Source organism: Anastrepha obliqua, chromosome 5 (genome assembly GCF_027943255.1).
Source record: "Anastrepha obliqua isolate idAnaObli1 chromosome 5, idAnaObli1_1.0, whole genome shotgun sequence".
In the NCBI taxonomy this organism is placed as follows: domain Eukaryota; kingdom Metazoa; phylum Arthropoda; class Insecta; order Diptera; family Tephritidae; genus Anastrepha; species Anastrepha obliqua.
Window position 1 is genome coordinate 111,179,670 of NC_072896.1, and position 21,675 is coordinate 111,201,344.

Consider the following 21,675-nt stretch of genomic DNA (forward strand, 5'->3'; position numbering starts at 1 on the left):
GAAAAAAAACAAATCCACAACAAGATTCAATGAAATCAGCATCACAAGTAGTTATAGACAATAAAACCGATCAATAAACATCAAAGCCATCAAGAGACACTATGATAAGAGCATGAGTGTATGTTTGTATGTGCGTATGTGCGTATGTAAACAAACATAATGGGGAACCCCCACCGGAAAAGATAAAAGACATTGGAATTGAAAATCAATATGCGTAGCAGGCTACTTATATATGTATGTATGTATGTATGTCTGTATATGGTAATCTGAATGCTGCGCCGTCTATTGCTCACTTGAGTACCGCGCCGGTTGCCAAAATATAACACTGAAAACTGGTTAAAGTGTTTATTTCAACAAATACGTATGTACGTATGAACTGCTGTGGGCAAAAAGTAAGGTGAATTTATTTGTCGAACTTCGCGGGATTAAAATTTCGCTCTAGTTATTTTTTTAATAACATCTGGGCCAACTTTCATGTGAATGTCATTATCAGTAATATATTTACGCTTGTGTTTACCAAACGACCAAGAGTGCATTTTTCGATTTTTACAATGTCTGATTTGATTGAGCAGAGAAGTGCCATCAAATTTTGTTTGCGGAATGAAATTTCGGCTGCGGAAACATTTAGCATGTTGCAGAAGGCATTTGGTGATTCGACCATGTCGCAGAAAAATGTTTATAAGTGGTACAAAGACTTCAAAGAGGGTCGAGAACGTGTTGATGACTTGGAGCGCTCGGGACGACCATCGACGTCAACAGATGACCAACCCGTCAATAAAGTGAAGGAGTTAGTGCTCAAAAATCGTCGGTTGACTGTTAAAGACCTTACTGATATGAAAACCATTTTGAAAGACCATTTGGGCCTACGAAAAGTCAAATCTCGTTTGGTACCGAAAACTCTCAATTTCTTGGAAAAAAATCGTCGTGTTAATGTGTGTGAAACAATACTTTCAGACTATCAGGACAAGCTCAAATGCATCATTACGGGAGATGAGACTTGGATTTATGCTTACGACCCTGAAACAACCGACTAATCAAGCGAATATTGTGCTGAAGGCGAGGCCAGACCGAAAAGAGCACGTCAAAGTCGTTCAAAAATAAAGGTCATGATGACAGTTTTTCGATTTTCGTGGTGTGGTGCACTATGAATTCTTTCCCCCTGGCCAAACTATTAATAAGGAATATTATTTGAGCGTTATGCGTCGTTTACGTCAAGCAATTCGTCTAAAAAGACCAGAATTATGGGCCAACAACTCTTGGTTTTTGCATCACGATAATGCACCGTCTCACACTGCACTCGTTCTTCGTGACCATTTCGCCAAAATCTCCACGCATATCGTTCCGCAACCACCGTATTCGCCTGATTTGGCTCCGTGTGACTTCTGACTTTCTCAAAACTCAAGAGACCACTCCGGGGAACACGTTTCGAGTCGATTGAGGAGATACGAGTAAAAGCTGAATCGAAGAAGGTGCTGATGGCTATACCGGAAATGGACTATTTGGCATGTTTCGAGGATTGGAAAAATCGTTGGCATAAGTGTATTTCATCGAGAGGGGATTATTTTGAAGGGGATGAAATTGATTTACAAGAATAAATAAATATTTTTCATTTTACAACCAAATTCACCTTACTTTTTGCCCACAGTAGTATGTGCGTAAAACAACTCACACCACCGCACGAACAACTTTGGCAGCGATGATATGTCAGAGGCAAAGAGCGATTGATAATAAAAGAAACAAATATTATTATATATTCGAGTAGGTGTGTATGTATATGAGTCTGTATGTTTGAGTAAGTTGATGAGATTCGTTAGCGCTTGAACCCTACGAGTTGGGTTTAAAGTCAAGGCAATTGTCTTGTAGATGATTAGGCGATATTTCTATTTAATTACACTGAAAAGAATTGGCGAAGAGAATATAGTGTCTAGCAACTGAGAACAGTAATGGGATGAAACTCTACAAAAATTAAATAAATGGGCATTCCAAATTAATAATAGATCGGAGAAAAAAATCCATTATTTTCTCGGTAAATAGCTGTAGGGATCGATATATCGTAAAATTTTGATTAAACAATTTTAACTGACATTTCACACTAAAAAAATTCGTTTGCCGTTTTTTTTTTTGTTCCATTCAGTTGTGAGTCAACCAGGAGAAAATTCAATCAATTTTATAGTATTTCTTTGATAAGGGCGAAAATGAAAGCCAGAACGTTGAAATTGTGAATGGTGTTTATGGTGCGGATACTGTAACAGCTATTTACAAGCAATTTTGGTTTCGAGGATTCCGTTTAGGCATTTGTGAATTTGAGAAAATGTCTATAATGTTGACATTGTCAATAAAATCACAAATATAATCGAAATTGACCAGCCTGTTAGTAGTCGTAGCATCGCCAAGGAGCTAGACATAGCCCATAAAACAATTTTAAAACATTTCCGCAAAGTAAAAAATAAAAATAATGGATTTCTTTTTGAGCAGTAGATTTATAAAATAATTAAGGGGTTACATACGTCCAGCAGCGCCAAAAATGCGCTAAAAAAAAACTGTTTTTAGAAGGGATAACAATTGAAATAAATATAACAAAATTGTATACACTGTTTATTAGCACTTCAACTTGATAAAAAAATTATTTTAATTTTTCTTTACAAAAATTAGTATATAAAAAATAACGTGACCCAAAGTTCAATGAAAAAAAGTTGCTCCACAGTCTGCATCAAATCTCCTTGATCTGTAAAAAGTACAATAAAAAAACAATCTTGTAAAATAAAGTTATAGCTATAGTCGAGCCGGATTTTTAAATTTGGAAAAATTTTGCAATTTATGTCGCACTTCAATTATGTTTATAAATTTTTTTTAATAAAAATATCAAAAATCAAATCTATAGAGAAAACCCTTTCGAATATTTAAAAAAACACCGCATCAAAAAATATTAAATACTGTATGAGTTCTCAAACAGACCGTGCCGGAAAAGTAGTTTCTAGAAAAACTAGCTTAAAGTTTGAGGCTCAGGAGCACGCGGACCGCTCTTTACCTAGTTAATGGGCTGTAAAAGCTATAATATTGGGAATTTCCGCATGAAAATTTCACAGTATATTCTTATGATACTCTACTTTCGAAATATCGGAAAAACAAAAAATTGATTTTTATAATTTATATTTCTCCTTAATGTTACCATAGGTTTTCATAGCAACGCAAAAACCATTAGGATTTTCATTTTTTGACTGTATACTAATCGTATCAGTTGACATATTAATTTTTATAATCTGTTAAGAGTGACTTAAGCTAAGAGAATGTTGAAATATTGAACTACCTTAAGAGACTCAATTAATTTTCATGGTTTGTTTATCGAACTACACAAGGAAACAAAAGAGGCAGTCCGTTATTTTTATTTTTTGTTTTTTGAATTGAAACTTCTTAGGCGTCGATGGACGAGGGAGAATGGAGAGTAAAATTTCAAGGTCATGCAACGTTTTGGGCATTTCCAAGGCGAATTTATTACAGGTGACAGCAAACACATATAAGTAAAACCCTACATGTATTTGTTGTTGCGTTTGGTGCAAGCATCATGTCAAAATCAGCAAGCAAATGTAAACATACGAATGTAAACATACCAATACATACAAACAAAGCATATCATTTTGACGTAAGCCATCACTACGGCGAAAAATTCAGCTGGGTGAATGCTGTCACCTTATTAAATCCACCTTGGGCATTTCGTTCCGCGAGAGAAAAAAAGATATAATGTAGAGGAAAAGGAGAGAGAGAGCTATACCTTATATATATCTTAGATCAGTGCTGTCCATACCATACATCAATTGATCACACGTATTCTTACTCTCCATCGTTCAGTCGTTAGCAAACCAGCAACGAATAAACACCGAGTTTACAATGCCCTGTGAGAACTTTTTTATGCTAGAAAATGCCTTTGGCGACTTGCAATGCCTTTTATGTTACAAGTCGTTCAAAGGTGTAGATGTAATATCAGAAGGCATTTCGATTCCTCCCACAAAAATTTTCTACTCCAATCCAATATTTATTTATTTTGGTTTAAATTTCCCACTGGGCTGCTCCCATTTTCTCGTTCTCACTTATACACTCACATTTTTCATTTTGGACAGCACCGTCTTAGATACACTTTAGGCTATTTTCCTGAGTTTTTCCTTGTGGTTACAAATTTCTAGTTCGAAATAACACTGCCTACTTTTTGGCGCTTATTTCCGTTTCCTGGCTAGTGCTTGTGCGTACTAAAGGGTTTTTCAATTGGCGCGGGTCGATTTTGGCGCCCTGTGGCAGCCATTTTGTTTTGGTGACATCTGTCAAATCTTTTGTTTATTATTCAGTTGTTTATGCCAAATCATCATGGCAAGTTACACGATTCAACAGCACGTTCAAATGATAAAACTTTATTATCAAAATGAGTGTTCATTAACGCAAACGTTGCGCGCATTGCGCCCATTTTTCGGTAGACGTGGTGGCCCTTCCAATTTCTTATGGCCCATATTGAACCATATGGACCTAGATGGCATGTGGTTCTAGCAGGACGGCACTACGTGCCACACAGCAAACGCCATTTTATTCCATTTCAACATCTACCCGCCCTTATTGAAAAACCCTTTATAAAGTACTATCCATTCCGCCGTCGGATTTATTGGTATTGCCTTGCACTAATTTGTGCCGTTGCTACGGTCCGTTACCTATACCAGTGGACCCTTCTCCGCTTTTTGTAAATTTTATCTATTTGTATTCTCTGCAAATGTTGTGAATTTATTTAGATATATATTCTTTCTCTCTCTCTCTCTCTCTCTCACTCTCATTCACTTCTGTTATGTGTACTACGCACTATTTTTTTTTTTAGTTAAGTTATTTAGTAAAAAGTACAACAATAAAGATTTTCGTCACACAAAACAAAGTTGCTTTGTCTAGTAGAAAATTTATACAAAAACAGACTTGGATTATTAATTTTGTGCCATAAAAAAGGTCAAGAAAAGAGATTTGTTTCACTCAAAATTGTTTTTCTTTTTATTTATTTAAAGAAAAAGTTATTCAAAAATAGAATTGGCTGATTAATTTGGCGCCATGAAAAGGTCAAAATAAAGATTCACTCAAAATCATGTTTTTATTTAGAAAAAAAAATCATAAAAAAAAATTGGATGATTAATTTGGCGCCACATTGAATATGGCGAGCAAATTACGCGGTAATGATTACACTAGGCAACATGAATTTTAAACCGCAACATCATTATTGTTATACCCGCGCATTGTGTACTAAGGTATCATAATTTTTTAGAAGCAGCTCGATCTCTAAGTATGTAATATAAGCCAGTGACATTTTTTAACAGTCTGCACGGGCATCAGCTGTCTGTTAGCTGGCTAAATGACAGTCCAGAGTAATCCAAATCAGTAATGGATTTCAAACAGTGATTGCATTATATTTGGCTGGAAAATCACAACCAGCGAATGTTCGTGAGCTCGAGCACCTTAAAGTAAATAAATTTTTTGTTTATCGCACCATTACCCGTTATAATGATACTGGTAGCATCGCGAAACTCCATGGAGGTGGGCATCAAAAGATTGCAACGTCACGTGAAATGCTTCAAAAAGTGAAGAAGCGAATTGAGCGAAATCCCCGATGAAGTGCCAATCAAATGGCGAAACAACTGAAAATATCTGACCGTTGCCTCCACCGCATTCTAAAAAAATGATCTCAAAGTCAAGCCTTACAAGATCCAAAAGGCGCATGATCTCACACCAAAGCAGCAACAAGTCAAACCTGAGAGAGCAGAGGAGTTGCTTCGCACATTGTGTTTTCGGACGAGAATTTTTTTCAAATTGAGCAATTCGTACACTCCCAAAACGATTGGATTTATTTGACAGAGCGTTCATATGAGAATTTGAGTCATCGATTGGTTACCAGGAGGCAGCATCCGCCACAGGTAATGGTTTGGGCCGCTGTAACCGCAGATGGGAGCTCTTCATCGAGCGAAACAACGTTCCGAACTTCATAACGTCCACACAATGGTTCTGAAATTCATCAGACGCGAGTCCGATGGATTATCCTCGAGGTCCGAACTAAAAGATTCACCAGTTTCGAGGCGCTGAAAAAAGCCATTATCCGCGAGTGGGCCAAAGTACCTGCAAGCCACATTCGGGCTGCTTGCCATTCGTTTCTGGACCGTCTCAAGGTCATAGTCAAAGCAAAAGGTGATCATATCGAGCAAAAGTAAATTGAATCTTAATTTTGCATTATTTTTACACATTTTTTACTTTGAATTGAATAAAAGTAATTTTCCAATCTAAATTTATGGCCTTTATGGTTACACTTCGAGTGCCGGACCCTGTAATATGTTATGGGAGGGTTGTTCGTGCAAGAGAAAAAAAATCTTAATGATTTGTGGCATGTACGGAAAAAATATGTTCAGTTAAGAAAGGTGTCCATTAGGAGAGAGTGCACTGTATTTTGAATGGCCATATATAAAATCGAAAAACTAAAAAAAACAAAATTTTAATTAAAAAAATTAGGCAAAAATAGTTACTAATTAAAAAGATTTTAATGCGTTTTCGCAGTTTGTTGATCGGCCAACGCAAGAAAAAAATAGGGGCAGTTCGGAAGTACCCCTTTTTTTGTTTAATTTTGTTGCCCGGTGTTATTGGGCAAACCCTTATGAAATCGGCATATGAAATTGGTTTACAAACATGTAAAATTTTTTATATTTAAATATTTACAAAAAACCATTTTACATATTAACTAATTTGGTAAATTTAGGCTAAATGTATTCCTTTCAGCGCTTCATTATTTGATTGCTATGATATATGTACATACATACATATTTATATATGATATACATATTCATACACATATGCTTACTGATATTACTTATATTATATATACAAATATACGCACACATAAATATTTTTCTAGCTCCCTTCTCTAGTTTTGCTCAATTTTTCATCTTTTTTTATTCTCTGAAAGATCTCTAACAGATGTGCTTAAATGTCTTTATGTACGGATTTGTAGGAGTGTGGGTGTGTATGTGTGTTTGTAATATGTGAATGATTTCATTATTTGGAATTTAAAACAATCCTCTTCCTTATTTTAGTTGAGGTACCGTACACCGTGCACCATAAAAACCGGTGCCCATCATAGATTAGCATCAAAGGTTTACTGGAGTTGAATGTGAACTGAAGAGACAGACGGTCGAATGTGGTCAAGCTCGCGCTAAGCATGAAAAAATGCGAATATTGTAATTTGAAGTATATTATTAATGACTAAATCATTTTGTGAAATTTTAATCCATGTAAATTTAGTCTAAATATAAATTAACTTAATTATCTATTCGTGAATTATCCATACATGAATTATATCATACGCCGTTTGAGCGTTGCCACCCTTTTGGAGGGCGATTGAAAAACTAGCATAAAGCGAATGTGACTCTGTTAAACACTTATCAAAATGAAGTTTTTTGGAGCTTCCAGTTTTTTCTCATTACAGTTTTTTTCAATCCTAACGGCCTTATGGAACTAATCTAAGTTCTGAATATACTCGTTAATCAAGGCAACCATAAATGCGATTTTTGAAAATATCTCGGATAAATTTTTCTACAATTTTTTTCTAAATTTTTTTATATTTACGTATTATTCATTTACTTTCATTTTCCAATTTTTTTTCACCATTTTTCTATCAAAATTTAAGTCGTTATTTTACATATTTACACTTCACAGTAAAGGGTTTTCCAATAAGTTATTGTGATTATTTATGTTATTGTGTTATTTTGATATTCAAAGAAAAATGCTATTTTTTAATATAAATCACCGGATGTTTATTTCATTATAAAGAAGAATAATAGTCGTTCCTAGTGGAAAATAACATCAGGCAAATCAACACCACGACCTCGCTTACAGGATAATTTCATGAAATTTTCCATAACTGAATTGCATAGTAGCTGCCCTATGTCCTCGATAGCCTTACGAATTCCATCTTTGACGTCTTGAATTGACTCGGGGTGTTGGCGTAGGTCATCTCTTTCACGTGGCCCCAAAGAGAAAAGTCACAAGGTGTTAAATCACAATCACAAGATCTCAGTGGCCAATTACACCGCGTTACACACATTCTGTCCTATGAACCAAATATACTTTTTCGGAAAGGGGATAAAAAATTAAAATCACGTGTATCTGCGATTTTCATGTACATACACGTCACAATTCTTTTTTTTTGTATTTTATAACTTTAAACGAGCAATTATTGTATGCATATCTGTATAGCCACACGATCTCAGGATTAGCTTAACGGATTTGAATGAAATTGGGCACACAGATAGTGTATCACATTTCTAGACTTTTCACCTAGGTGTTGCCACTGACAATGTTTCAGAGGGTTGCCACCTGTTCGAAATTTAAAAAAAAATCCATGATATATGCCGATGTGGGTATCAAAAGAAAGGTATTTCACTCCGCATTACAATAGAGATATAAAACCCCGAATTTTTTTATTAATTTTATTATATTAAAATTAAAAATTGTTACATTAAACATTTTAATGTTTTTAAAGAAACTTAGGCCTTTTATTTTTGCGTTTGTAAGCATTTGTATCAGTATCGCGACAAATAGACCAACAGTATTCGCCAAGCATATGCGTAATGTCTTGTCCTTTAAAGCGCTTTTCAATAGCCGCAATGTCCTGATGGAACCTTTCGCCATGTTCATCGCTACAAGCTCCTAAATCACCAGGGAAGCAATCTAAATGATTGTGAAGGAAATGGATCTTTAGCGACATTAATATGCCCATTTCGCCATATGCCGAAATCATTTCTGCAACAATATTTTTATAATTGTCAGCTCGTTTACTGCCAAGAAACTGCTCAATAACGGCAACTGTGCCTTTCCATGCACGTTGTTCGATAGCATTCAATTTTGATGAAAATTCATAACTTGCAACTATTTTTTTTATCTGCGAACCACTGAAAACACCTTAAATTATACACATCATTAAAAAAATAAAGTCACTAAAAGCCTTCGTACAAAAAACACCTGCATGAATCATTGCGCCGCTCAGTTTCGGAAAAATATTGCGCAAACTTGCAATCGCCTCGCCCTCACGATCCATTTTTTTAACAAAACTTGATACGACACCGAGCTTAATGTGTAGTGATGGCAAAATGATTTGAGATGGCTGCACTAATGGTAGATTTTCTATACTTTCTACGCCTACTTTGTAGCATGTTCGCGGCTTCCACTTAAATTCAGTGTAATGCTGATCTCTTTTGCGACCTTCCCATGTACACAAAAAGCACTGGTGGGTTGGAAATCCACGCTTAACACCCATGAGTAATCCGACCACTTTTAGATCGCAGCATATTTTCCAATTATGCTCTTGGTAGTTTATCAGCTGTAATATTAATTCCATGCCTTCGTATGTTTCTTTGAGGTTGGTGGCATATGCGATCGGGACAGCTGGATGTTTGTTACCGATATGAAGCAGCACTACTTTAAGGCTGTTGACCGATGCATCGATGAAAAGTCGCCACTCCTCTGAAATATGAGGGTAACTAATTTTTTCAAACATCGAATCAATATCACAACAATAAGCCAGGTTTTTCCCCCGATCTTCGTGCAATTTAAAAAATTCGTCATATGGAATACTGCTACGTCGATCACGAGCGGCTGTTATTTTAAAATCAGCCGCCACTACATATATTCCACTGCTTAAAGCGTGATGCAAAGAGTTCGGCTATTCTTTTTGACAAATTTCCTTCTCGTAAGGTCATTGAAGTCGGCTTGCGCTACTAAATGCGGCACTGCAGTCCCAAGTTCACTGGGTGTTGGTACAAATTCCGATACTTCTGGTTCCCCGCATGTCGCATTCGATGCAAGACATGTTGATAGCATTGTTGGTGCTACTGTTGGTTCTCCATCCCTTAATTCGGGAACATCATCACAAACCTCCATTGAAGCCGCTATACGTTCTTCTGGTGAGTACAGAACCGCTGGAATAACCGATTCTACATTAGCGTAGCGAATTTTGTTGCGGCGAAAGTATTGGCACCCTTTAGTTTGAGTAAAAGTTACGCAAAAGTAGCACAGTTCACTGCAGTGCTCCGTACGTGGTAGCCAAATTGTTGGTACAGAGTACTTTATTGTTGGCCTTCCATCAGTAAACTTGCATAAATTTCTATAGCAATAGTCGCACACGACTTCCGGAGTATACCACAAGTAAGGAACATAAGCAGTCTTGAATATTTTCTGAAACGAATTAACCACTGTTTTCGTAATATTTTTTAAATTTTTACTTGGTGCGAATAAGCCACAAACGTAACAAAAGTTATTTCGAGTCGGCCACTGCATTTTTCGTAAGATGAACTACACAGAAAGACGTTTTCGCGCAACAGAACTTAAAACAATTGTCAAAGTATACATCTCCTAGTACCGCAGCTGTCAGATAATCGGAACTTCCGGAACTGTAACAAACACACAAACGGCACAGAGTGTGTTGTATGAAACCATAAATTAAAGGTTAATAAGTTGTTTAAAAATTTGGAGTCCATTCAAGTTATGCCGAAAATTTAGAAAAAAGTTTTTTTTTAGAAAAACAAAATTCAAGAAAATCTGAGAATTAATAATTTTTTTTTTTTAATTTTACATAATAAAAACATTTCCACGAGTCTGCCTGCAGAAATTCAGCGCGATTCGATCGCGGAAAAAGGGTTAAAAATTGATCCGAAGTTTTTCACACAGGCGGACTACGAGCTCCATATTTTATACATAAAAAAAATTCTGACGTGTACATGAAAATCACCGATACACGTGTATTTTTATTTTTTCTCCCCTTTCCGAAAAAGTATATTTGGTTCATAGGACAGAAAAAAAGTTCGCTTTTGTAACGCAGTGTTATGATCACCTCTTCGGAAGATAACACGGTCTGGAAACTTTTTCCGTGAAAGATCAATGATTTCGTTGCTTGTATGGCACGTAGTGCCGTCTTGTTGAAAATAAACATTGTCGAAATCAATACCGGCCATAAAAAATCGTTAATCATCTCTCGATAGCGCAATCCATTTACCGTAACTGTTGCTTCAACTTCATTTTCGAAAAAGTAAGGTCCAATGGTCCAAACAAAGTTTAGAAACGGTAAATTTAATTTTCATATTTGTCATCTTGCCATATTTCGTTTATTCTTTTCGTTAATTTCAAGTCTAAAACTTAATTACAGTTCTTACAGACCACTTAGAGCTAATATATGCTTAAATTACAATAGATAGTTAAGTAAATAAATTTAAAAAAGAGTAAGGAAATTCATAAAATTCATTCTTTGTCACCGAAAAGTCGAGCGGAATAGAACGCGAGTTCTCATTGAATTCTCTTAGAGTGCGGACAATAAGAGCGGAGCATACGCGCATAATAAATGTTAAGAAAATTGAGATGAAATGAGTAAGCATTCCGTAAAGTTCTAATAGGAGTATGAAAGTCAATGCTACATAATAGAGATCAACAATCGATTTCCCCTCTAATTACACTAAAAACAATATACAGTGAGAGTACAGATCTTCTACTCACTAGAGACTTCAAGTTAATTGAAAGCAAACGGGAATTATAGGAATAGAGAATTTTAACGACCTGAGAGCATATTTAAGGAACACCCTCTATACACGTTTAATTTTCTCAATTTCAATATTCATCAATACTCGTATGCACCCATATGAAAATTAAAGTATGTAAATGTTTAAGTACCGTTACCTCAACAACTGTAACCAATCTGGTAAAACGGGGTATGCCCTTGAATTCCAAAGGTCGCAGTTAAGTCAGATCAACTATCAAAACCTCTCCCCAAATTTTGTGTTTGCACAGTAATATTTATATAGGTTAGGTTAGGTTAGCCTGGTTGGCAATAAGCCACGCATAGACCTTTTGGTCCCTAGCGATACCAGATGGAGACCGACCTCTATGAATCCCTAAAGTAGACATCATGTAGGATGTCAGCGCTTTTGGCGAATCTAAGTAGCTCTGGGAGCTCCGCTTTTGAGACGTCTTCCAGACCCTCAAACAGTGGGGCTCCCAGGCATCTTAGTCGCGTTTTTGATAATGCCGGACAAACGCACAGAAGGTGTTCTAAAGTCTCCTCAACATCCTCTCTGCATTTTCTGCATTTGTCCGTGTTAGCAATCCCTATCTTGTACGCATGTGCAGCCAATAGATTGTGACCTGTTAGCATACCTATGATAGTTCCGCATTCCTTTCGCGAGAGCATAAGTACGAATTGAGTGAGTTTTTTGTCGTTAGTTCTACACATGAATTTTGCTGTTTTGCATGTGGTCAGGTTAGTCCACCTAGCTTTCACTTGCCTTTTCATGTGGTCGTCCATTTCATTGTATATTGTGTTTAGCGGTCTCGGTATGTCGTTCTCTTGTTCAAATGGTAGTCTCACAGCACTTTTTGCTATCTCATCTACTATTTCGTTCCCTATAATGCCTTTGTGACCAGGTACCCAGTAGATATGCAGCCTACTGTTTTCGGCTAGCCTTTCTATGGCCTCCCTGCTCCGTCGAACATTTTTGGACTTAATACAATATGAGCTTATTGCTCTTATTGCTGCTTGACTATCCACGTATATATTAATTGTTGAGTTCTTTCTTGTTCTAGTGTAGGCTAGCTCCGCGGCCTTCCCCACAGCAAAAACTTCCGCTTGGAAAATACTGCTGTGGTCTGGCAGCTTGATAGACTGCCTTATTCCTAGTTTTGAGCAGTAGATACCCGATCCCACTCCGTCTGGAGTTTTCGAGCCGTCTGTATAGATGTGAAAGGTTCTATGGCCAGGCTTCATGCCTTTGTGCCACCCCTCCTCTTCAATTGTAGTGCGGAACCTTCTCTCCCAATTAAAGTACTGAGTCATGTAGTGTGTGCCACCTGAGCTCCACTTTCCTATTGAGCTATGACCGAAGGTTCTGCAGATGAATACCCCCGCAGCCATTAGCCTCCTCGCGGATTTCGCTGCCAGGTTTTCCGCCATGAGGCCATACAGCAATATCGGTCTGAGTACTGCTGTGTAGCACCAATGCATCAGAGAGGGTGATAGACCCCAAGCAACGCCCAGCATTCTTTTACATGCGTACAATGCATTACTGGCATTCTTCACCCTCTCCTCAACGTTGTGCTTCCACAGCAATTTGCTGTCCAGTATTACTCCGAGGTACCTCGCATAGTCTTTGAGAAGTAGTTCGTTATTGCCTAGCTTCGGGAGGTTCCACGCCGGAACTTTGTACTTCCTGGTAAAAAGTACCATGTCCGTTTTTCCCGCGTTTATCCCTAGCCCTGCGTGAGATGCCCATTGGTGTATCGTTTTGAGAGTGTTGTTCATCACATTACTGATGGTGTCCTGTAACTACTATAGCTATGTCATCGGCATATGCCACTAGTTTAGGTGCCCCTCTGTCAAGTTTCTTAAGAATTTCAATTGCAACTAGTAGCCATAATAGCGGCGATAGTACCCCACCTTGCGGAGTACCTCTGCATGCATATTTGGTGACGGTCGCATCGTTCCACTCCGCTCTTATCTTTCTGCTAGCTAATAGCTGCCTTATCCATAGATAAACCGCGGGTTGCACATTAAGTGACTCTATGCTATTTAAAATAGCATCTTTTGTCACGTAGTTAAAGGCCCCTGATATATCTAGAAATACTCCTAGAGCATACTCCTTATATTCTAACGCCTTTTCTATGTTTAGTACAAGTGAGTGAAGTGCAGTTTCAGTGGATCTGCCTTTAGTGTAAGCATGCTGCGCTTTGGATAATTCGTCCGGCGCAATTGTGTCTCTAATGTATGTATCTAGAATCTTCTCTAACGTTTTCAGGAGAAATGAAGTCAAACTAATGGGCTTGTATTCTTTTGAGTATAGAGGGTTGCTTTTTCCCGCTTTTGGAATAAACACAACCCTCGCTTCTCTCCACGATACAGGAACGTAGCTGAACCTCAGGCATCCCCTGAATATCGTTCTTAACCATGGTACCACAAGGTGGCTTACCTTTTGGAGCATGGCTGGGAAGATTCCATCCAGTCCTGGCGATTTATATGGGTCGAAACTTTGTATAGCCCATTCTATTTTGTTGGTTGTAATTACGTTCGTCGGGATTTCGTGCACAATATCTCCTCTAGGTTCGAGATCTGTAATGTCCGCACATCCTGGAAAATGTGTACTGACTAGGTCTTCTAGAGAGTCCTCACAGCTGTCAGCCCACTCCCCGTTAATTTTTCGTATTGTTCTTGGCATAGACGGATTCTTGGATAGCAGTTTCCTGAGTCTAGCCACATCGTTAGTGTCTTCCATACTGCTACAGAAGTCTTTCCAAGATTCTCTCTTGGCTTTACGTATCTCTTTCTTGTATACTTTTAGTAGATCCTTATACTCTTTCCAACAGAACTCATTGTCAGCCACTTTGGCTAACCTATAGAATTCATGTACTCTACGCCTTTGTGCTCCTAATTCCCTGTTCCATCAGGGAGGCTTCACCTTGCGTTTATTACGTGTTGGAGGGCAGGATCTTTTAAAGGCTTTGACGAGAGTAGTTGCAAACAATTCAACTCCTTTCTCAAGTGCGACGTGTGACTTGTATTTCCGGGGTATCATTTTTGTTTTTGATAGTATATCCCTATACAAGTCCCAGTTCGTATTCTTAGGATTTCTAAAGGATGTAATCTTGTTTTTTGAGCGGAATATGACCTGAAAGCTTATGTATCTGTGATCAGAGAATGAGGGCCTACTCAACACTTCCCATTCCTGAACCATAACATGCCTGCTTGTGTAGAGTGTTAAATCGAGTACATTCTTCGAGGTTGGTCCCACATATGTTGGTTCTTCACCTCTATTAGCTATTTCTAGGCTACTTTGAAGAATATAGGTAAATAGTGACTCACCTCGGTCGTTTATATCTGCACTTCCCCAGACCGTGTGATGTGCGTTTGCGTCCGTTCCTACCACCAGAGCGTGCTTCTTTCTGGCAGCTGTTTCTACCAGCTTCCGAAGTTCCGTCTGTGGTGCTTCTCCATCATGTGGCATATAGCAGGACCCAAAGAGTAGCGTCTCATCCTTGCAGCCCTCCAGCGCCACCACTGTCAGATCGTCTGAAGAGAGATTGTTATCAATATAAGAACATATACTTTTTTTGACCAATATCACTGTTCTTACCTTATTTTTTACAATCGGGATGTATGTGTTGTAATTGTTTGACTTTAGACCGGAGACTATGTTGCCCGATGCTATCCACGGTTCCTGGACTAGAGCCACATCGTAGCCGACTCGCTCTATGTTGAGCAGGAACTCGGCTGAGGCGTTCTTACTTTTGTGGAGGTTTATCTGAAGGACTTTCAGCATCTGGCCTCAGTACCTTCTCGGGGTTGGATACTACCTCCAAGTCACCCTTCTCCACTTCTTGTATATTGAGGGAGGCTTCCATGATCTCTTCTATACCTAGATCCTTTTCCACCTCCCCCGCAGCGAGCGTGTTGTGGTTGTCATCTGTCGGGTTGCGCTTTTTGAGGCGAAGGTGCACGCTACCAACTCCCCAAGCCATCCTCCCGAATCGCGCGTAAAGCAGGTCCTCTGCCGGCTTGTTGATTTGGATGATGAAGTCCTGGCCACCATCAGCAGTTGCTGGTTTTGCCACACTCAACACTTTCCAATCGTCTGTCGGCACGTCCGTGTTTTGTCGTTGTAGTAGTCGCAGCGCATATTCCGGTTTTCCGATCAACAATGATCCCTCCCACAGGCCGTGAAGCGTTTTTACCGCTTCCTTTAGCCATGTGAGCGTGGGGTCATCCTTGCATTTTATGATTTTGACGCCGCTGAACCACCCAGCTCCGTCGAATGCTGGCATGGGTGCGTCCGGCTCTGCGTCCATTTTTGTAAACAAGGTTTCCAGTAGCTTCATTTTCACTACCTTCCACCGTTCCTGCGACATTCGCCCAAGCTGGTCGCTACGGTCAGTGAGTGCCACTATGAGGTGTCTCTTGGCAATTTCACTGGCCGCTGCCGCTGCTTTCGACGTCGTAGGTCTTTCGTCATTGTTTTTCGGCCCTGAGGCCTCACTATCCGCAGAACGCTGCCTCTTGATGGCTAGCTCTTCTTCGATTTTGTTCGCATATTTCGGATTGGAAGCCGCGAACATTGGCTTTGTTGCGTAGAAGGCCCGACCATTTTTGATCTCCTCTCTGGCCCAAGCCAACCGTTCCTCCTCTTGCTTCGTCAGGTTGGACTTGCTGCCAAATCGGTCACAAACTTTGACCGCGGCCTTGTATCGGGCTTTGGCCTTCAGCTTCTCTTTGTCAGGCTTGATCCTTGGTCTGATCTTACTGTCCGAAGCAGCACCATTGGATCCAGCCGGAGAACGCAGAAGAGCCTCTTCCTCAGCTGTGTTAATGCTCCCAACGCTTTCGTGGTCCGAGTCTTCGTTGACAACGGCACCTCCGCGCTGAAGAGCGTTATGTGTATGTTTGGCAGTAGAGTTACGACCGCTGTAGCCTGCTCCCGCTACAATGGAAGTTTTGTTGCTTACATTTTTATTTATGTTCATCTTTTTCGTACGACCACCTGCTCGACGAGGCGAGCGCAGTGGTCTATTTTTATAATGGGGAATTCAACACGGTCCACCACGGCAGCGCCCCATGCCGTGGCAAGGCCACAGTTACTTCCTAAGGCGGCCCGGTGTTAGGAAGGCGCCGTTGAAATACAGCCGGTCTGGTGAACCCCCTGGCTGCAAACCATCCAATGGGCACGGTGTCGCATAACACCCTGGATTAGGGGGTGGGCTAGGAGAGGAAATAACGGGATGTAGGGGGTTTGGGGATGACAAAGGGATCTTCGTCGGTACGGTGATCTTCGCATGGTGATTGGTTGGCCACCAAGTACGCCGTAAAGCGAGTGGATGGCTAGCCAATCCCCGTGTGGAGCTTCCCTCTTAGTTCGTGTTGGTTTAGCCCCCATGCTATGGGGGTCAGACCACCACTTAAGCCTCATCCCCGCGTCAAGCAGACCAACATGATGAGGTAATATTTATATAAGGTGAAAAAAATTCAAAAGGTGTGGCCAATATCAAACCGTTAAGCACATCTCAGCAAATTTGAAGGGCACAGCTGATTGGCTAACGTAATCGTGAACATGAAAGCGGTTTGTTTACGAAAAAGACTAAAATTGTGTTGAAAAAAAATCAGACAGTGTTGCCGTCTGAACAACGACTGATTGGAGGAGTATGTGAATCCGTGTGGAATAAACGAGCAGAATTCTGATGCCGAGTACCCTGTGACGTGGCAGCTGAAGTTACTCGCTCAATATCGTTTTTCACCATAGCTGCCGGCCAAATCTGGTAATTTATGTTATTGGTGAATTTTTTAAGCACATTCCATGAACACTTCATTTATTTATTAACCACAGAGACGTTGCTGGATAAAACAACATTAGCTAGCTAACTCAGGAACTGACAAAGACTTTTTTTACCGGGTGTTTTATTTCTTGTTCAGCTTAACTAAAATAATTTATCTCAAATATTGACATCTCAATTCCTCACTTTTTAACTTGAACATTTCTCTTTGCTTCGAAAAAATGAGTATACAAAAAATGCATTTAGTGTTTTTTCATCAGTGTAGGTTAATAGTCACATTTTATTTTATCTTAAACAGCTGAAAATCTGATAATTATACGATATAACGAATAACTCGTACCACAGCCTCATTTTTATGCCGATCAATCTCTCTAAACGTAGTAGCCGCCGTGATGGTGGTGATGATGATGTCTGCCTCCGCGACCCCCGTAGCCTCCATAGCCCCCATAGCCCCCATAGCCGCCACCACCACCACCAGGATAACCATAGCCTCCATAGCCGCCGCCGCCACCACCAGGATAACCATAGCCACCACCAGCAGGGTATCCACCATAATTAGGATAGGCAATGCTGCCACTTTCACTTTGACTTTGTGATCTCGAGTATGTAACTTGGGCTGTTACAGCGGCCACACACAAACTCAGCACAATAATCACTTGCATTTTGACTTGAAGATGTTGTCAAACTGACGCTGCAACGTCGTTGCCAAATGCTTTTATAGCGCAAAATGCAGTGCTGTTGAGCGGCTTTCTTCGATAAGCTACCAAATTAAAATCAAAACAAAGGCCGATTAAGAATTTAGTTAGTACAAAAGGATGCATGTGATTGCAGCGTATCCGAAAACAAAAAAAAAAAAAATACGAAATTACTTACATACATACAAATATACCCAGCGCATATTTTTTGAGAAATGTCACAAGCAGAAAGTTGCGAAAAAAAATATCTTATAAGGAATTCGAGTAAGTTTTTGTATTAGTTGTTGTAGTATATTGTATTGTTAAAGTTCTTCAATTAAGATGAAATTTTCAAAAAATTGGGTTGAGGAATAAGTTCACAGCGTTTTAACTTAAGATTTTATTTAAACAAAAAACAATCAAAGAAGTTGTTGAGCCAGTTTTAAAGGACCTGTTTGTTATTGAAGGTAACGCCCTTCATTTGGTTTGACAGCGAGCGGAAAAGATGGTAATCGGTCGATGCTGAAGGAGCTCTTGGAGTGCGGCTCTTACGACTTGTGCAACATGAGGCCTGGTATTGTCGTGAAAGAGTATGGTCTGACCATGTCGATCAGCTCTTTTAAGTCGAATAGCCTCATTCACGCTGTGCAGCTGGGCAATGTAGAGCTCCTTGTTGACTGATGCATTCTTTTCGAGCATTTTCCAGTTCACCACATCCTCCCAGTCCTACCAAACACATATCATGATCTTCTTTGGGTGACCGGCTTGACTCTCGGCTTTGGCGTATCTCCTGATTCATGGCTTCATATTGATGTATTGGCACCATTTCTCATCTTCCGTGACGGTTCGGTACAAAAAGCGTTGTTTATGACCGCAATTTGAAGAAGCTTTTCTTTGTTTTTTTTTTTTTTCATTGAGCTCGTGAGTTGCTACCCAGGCTCCCAATTTTTCGGTAAATCCCATTGCATGAAGACGATTGAGAATCTTTCCATGATCGTGGTTCATTTTTTTTGCCAATTCACGACTGGTTTAGCGACCGATCTCGTTCAAAAGTGGTTTGAGACGTTCCGCACTGAATTTAGAAGGCTTTCCGCTGCGGGACGTGTCATAGACGTCTACTTCGGCAGCTTTTTGACCTCCAAAAAAAAAGAAGAGCAGGTGTTGAAACCGTTGATTTTGGTCTCCTGGGTACTCCACTTCTAAGCCTCAAAACTGCAATAATGAAAAATTAAATAACTGAAAAATGCAATTAACATAGTTTTGTTGAGCAGAAAGAGTCCTATCGAATGATTGGAAGCTGACTTCAGTCACTTGTATCTACGAAAGCGGCAATAAGAGCGATTTTGCGAATTACGGATGATTTCCAAATTATCTGCTATCTTTAAACTTTTTGAATCTGTTGAAGAAGAAAAGCTATATTGCAAGCTCTTCGATATCTAACTCATCAGTGTTTTCTGAAAATTGACATGCGGGCTTCCAGAATGGATACCATATTGAAGCGATATGCTCGGACTTCTCTAAAGCCTTCAATAAAATCTTCCATACGATTGGCATTTATCGGTTTTCATACGACTTTAGTTGATTGGATTCGATCCTACTTAATAAAAGAGGGCTACAGGACAGTAATTTTCCATAGGGTTTCTTCGAAGCAGTTTATTGCCACCTCTGGTGTACCTCTTGTGTGCCTTCCGCACTACACTCACTCAATTTCTCAGATCCAAGACCATTCTACGAATCTCACTATCAACTAATTAAACTTTCCCCATTAAGGGACAGAGGTACTCTTCAGACAGTATCATTTATCTTTGATCTCGTTAGCCTTACCATATTCTGTGCACTTGCCTAGTGCAACAGCTTCCTTATTTGTCAGGATTGATTATCTATCAAGATTTCGGTATTCTGTGTTATAAAGAAAAAGCTCGTTTTTTGATAGGTTGTCAAGTGTTGCCAAATGTTCTTGACAAATAAAAAATCTCTTCTACTCTTTGACTTTTTAAATTTAGAAGAAATTTTGAAAGAAGAAGAAGAAAAACATTAAAAAATTTAAAAAGATATTTTACTTTCATTTTTATGACTAGACCAAGAAGAAAATTAGGAAAATATAAATTTTTAAATTTGGATAAATTTTAGAAGAAGAATAAGAGAATTAGAGAATTGAAAAAGATATTTTACTTTCGTCTTTATGATTGGACCAGCAAAAAAATTACGAAAATAGATATCGTGCGTGTTACTTAAGAAGTTTGCTGACTGCCAGTGACTCATTTTCTTAATAATGAAAAGGAGAACGGGTTTATGCAATTTTTTTCTTTGTCGCGAACATCGCGTTTTGATTTCGTGTAAATGGGTTTTCATATATAAAATATTTAGAAATACGCCATTAATTGGATATGATGAGAAGACTTAATTTCACACTAAACAGATTTACCAGAGAAAAAACTCCACGTACTAATGCGAAGACTTTACCATAGGCAAACCTCCACGCACTGAAGTTTCCAGATTTATCAATATTTGCACAGAATAACAAAATGATTTTTCCTTGACAAAATTAGGATATCATCGACACTGACAAAAAGAAGATGCGCTTCAGCCAGCAGCTCAATGAAAATTTTTTTTTACAGTCTGCCATTCAGCTTTGATCATAGGAAACTTCACTTTTATGCAGAACACGAAGCGGTTAACTGGGTGTATTACACGTTGTACGCGATGTCTAATGGACGACGGGCTCACTGCATATTCCTCAATGCTCACCTACGGGTCGTTGATAAGAAAGACGCATTGCAGCTAGAATCTCGTAATATAAAATCAGAATTTAGAATTGATTGAGCTAAAAGATATAAAACTTACCTGTTTTTCAGACGAAAACTTTGTTGTCCTGGAACCTCTTGGTTCACATTCAAGCTGAGAAATTCAGTCCTCAGCCAAGTTTGGAGTTAACTGAAATAGTTATTGGAAGTCCATTGCTGCCAAATGGAAATTATTGTCCACGCCTCATAGCAAATGTCGATTTACGATTTTAAGGGATTTAAGGGTTGACTGCCTCCTATCCACACAATAAACCATATACAGGGTGGGCCATGTAAAATTTGCTTTTTGAATCGGCAATAAAAAAAAAAACTAATTAATATTTTTTCAAACTTTTTCTTTTATTTTGAAGATTGAACATTGTCATTTATGAATGAAAAATAATATCGTTCAAATGACTGCCACGACTGGCTTTACAGCCAACAGTAGGCCATTCGATCAACCCAATTTTTAAGCACATTTTCGATTGTTTGGGCTCCAATTTCATGAATGGCAACTTCGATTTCGTGTTTTAAAGCATCAATCGTCTCTGGATGGTTCGCATAGCAGTTGTCCTTAACGGCTCCCCACAAAAAATACTCCAACGGGCTTGAATCACAGCTCCGAGGCGGCCAATTGTTATCGGAATTTCGGCTGATTATTCGGTTTTCAAAAACGGTAGCCAAAAGTTCGAATGTAACTTTGGCAGTGTGACAAGTTGCACCGTCCTGTTGAAACCAAATGTCGTCCATGTCATCCTCTTCAATTTTTGGAAACAACTCGTTGAGCATGTCACGGTAACACTCGCCATTTACTGTAACCGCGGCTCCTCGCTCATTTTCGAAAAAAAATGTCCCGATGATGC

General features: G+C 39.0%; 2 protein-coding genes across 2 annotated transcripts; both read right to left on the reverse strand.

Moving 5' to 3' along the window:
* Nucleotides 1-2,710: 2,710 nt before the first annotated feature.
* On the reverse strand, nt 2,711-15,143 carry LOC129248927 (uncharacterized; the record flags this gene model as incomplete). Its single annotated transcript, XM_054888540.1, has 2 exons — nt 2,711-2,725; nt 14,703-15,143. Coding segments are annotated over 2 exons (456 nt in total), but the record flags the coding sequence as incomplete, so codon positions are not given.
* Nucleotides 15,144-17,726: 2,583 nt separating this feature from the next.
* Nucleotides 17,727-18,017, reverse strand: LOC129248928 (uncharacterized). The gene has a single exon (XM_054888541.1). It carries the CDS (start codon nt 18,015-18,017, stop codon nt 17,727-17,729), a length of 291 nt encoding a protein of 96 aa, XP_054744516.1.
* Nucleotides 18,018-21,675: the final 3,658 nt, after the last annotated feature.

What these genes read in the sequence shown, in the direction of transcription:
- LOC129248928 (XM_054888541.1), bottom strand. Translation starts at nt 18,017, where the DNA reads ATGCAAGTGATTATTGTGCTGAGTTTGTGTGTGGCCGCTGTAACAGCC.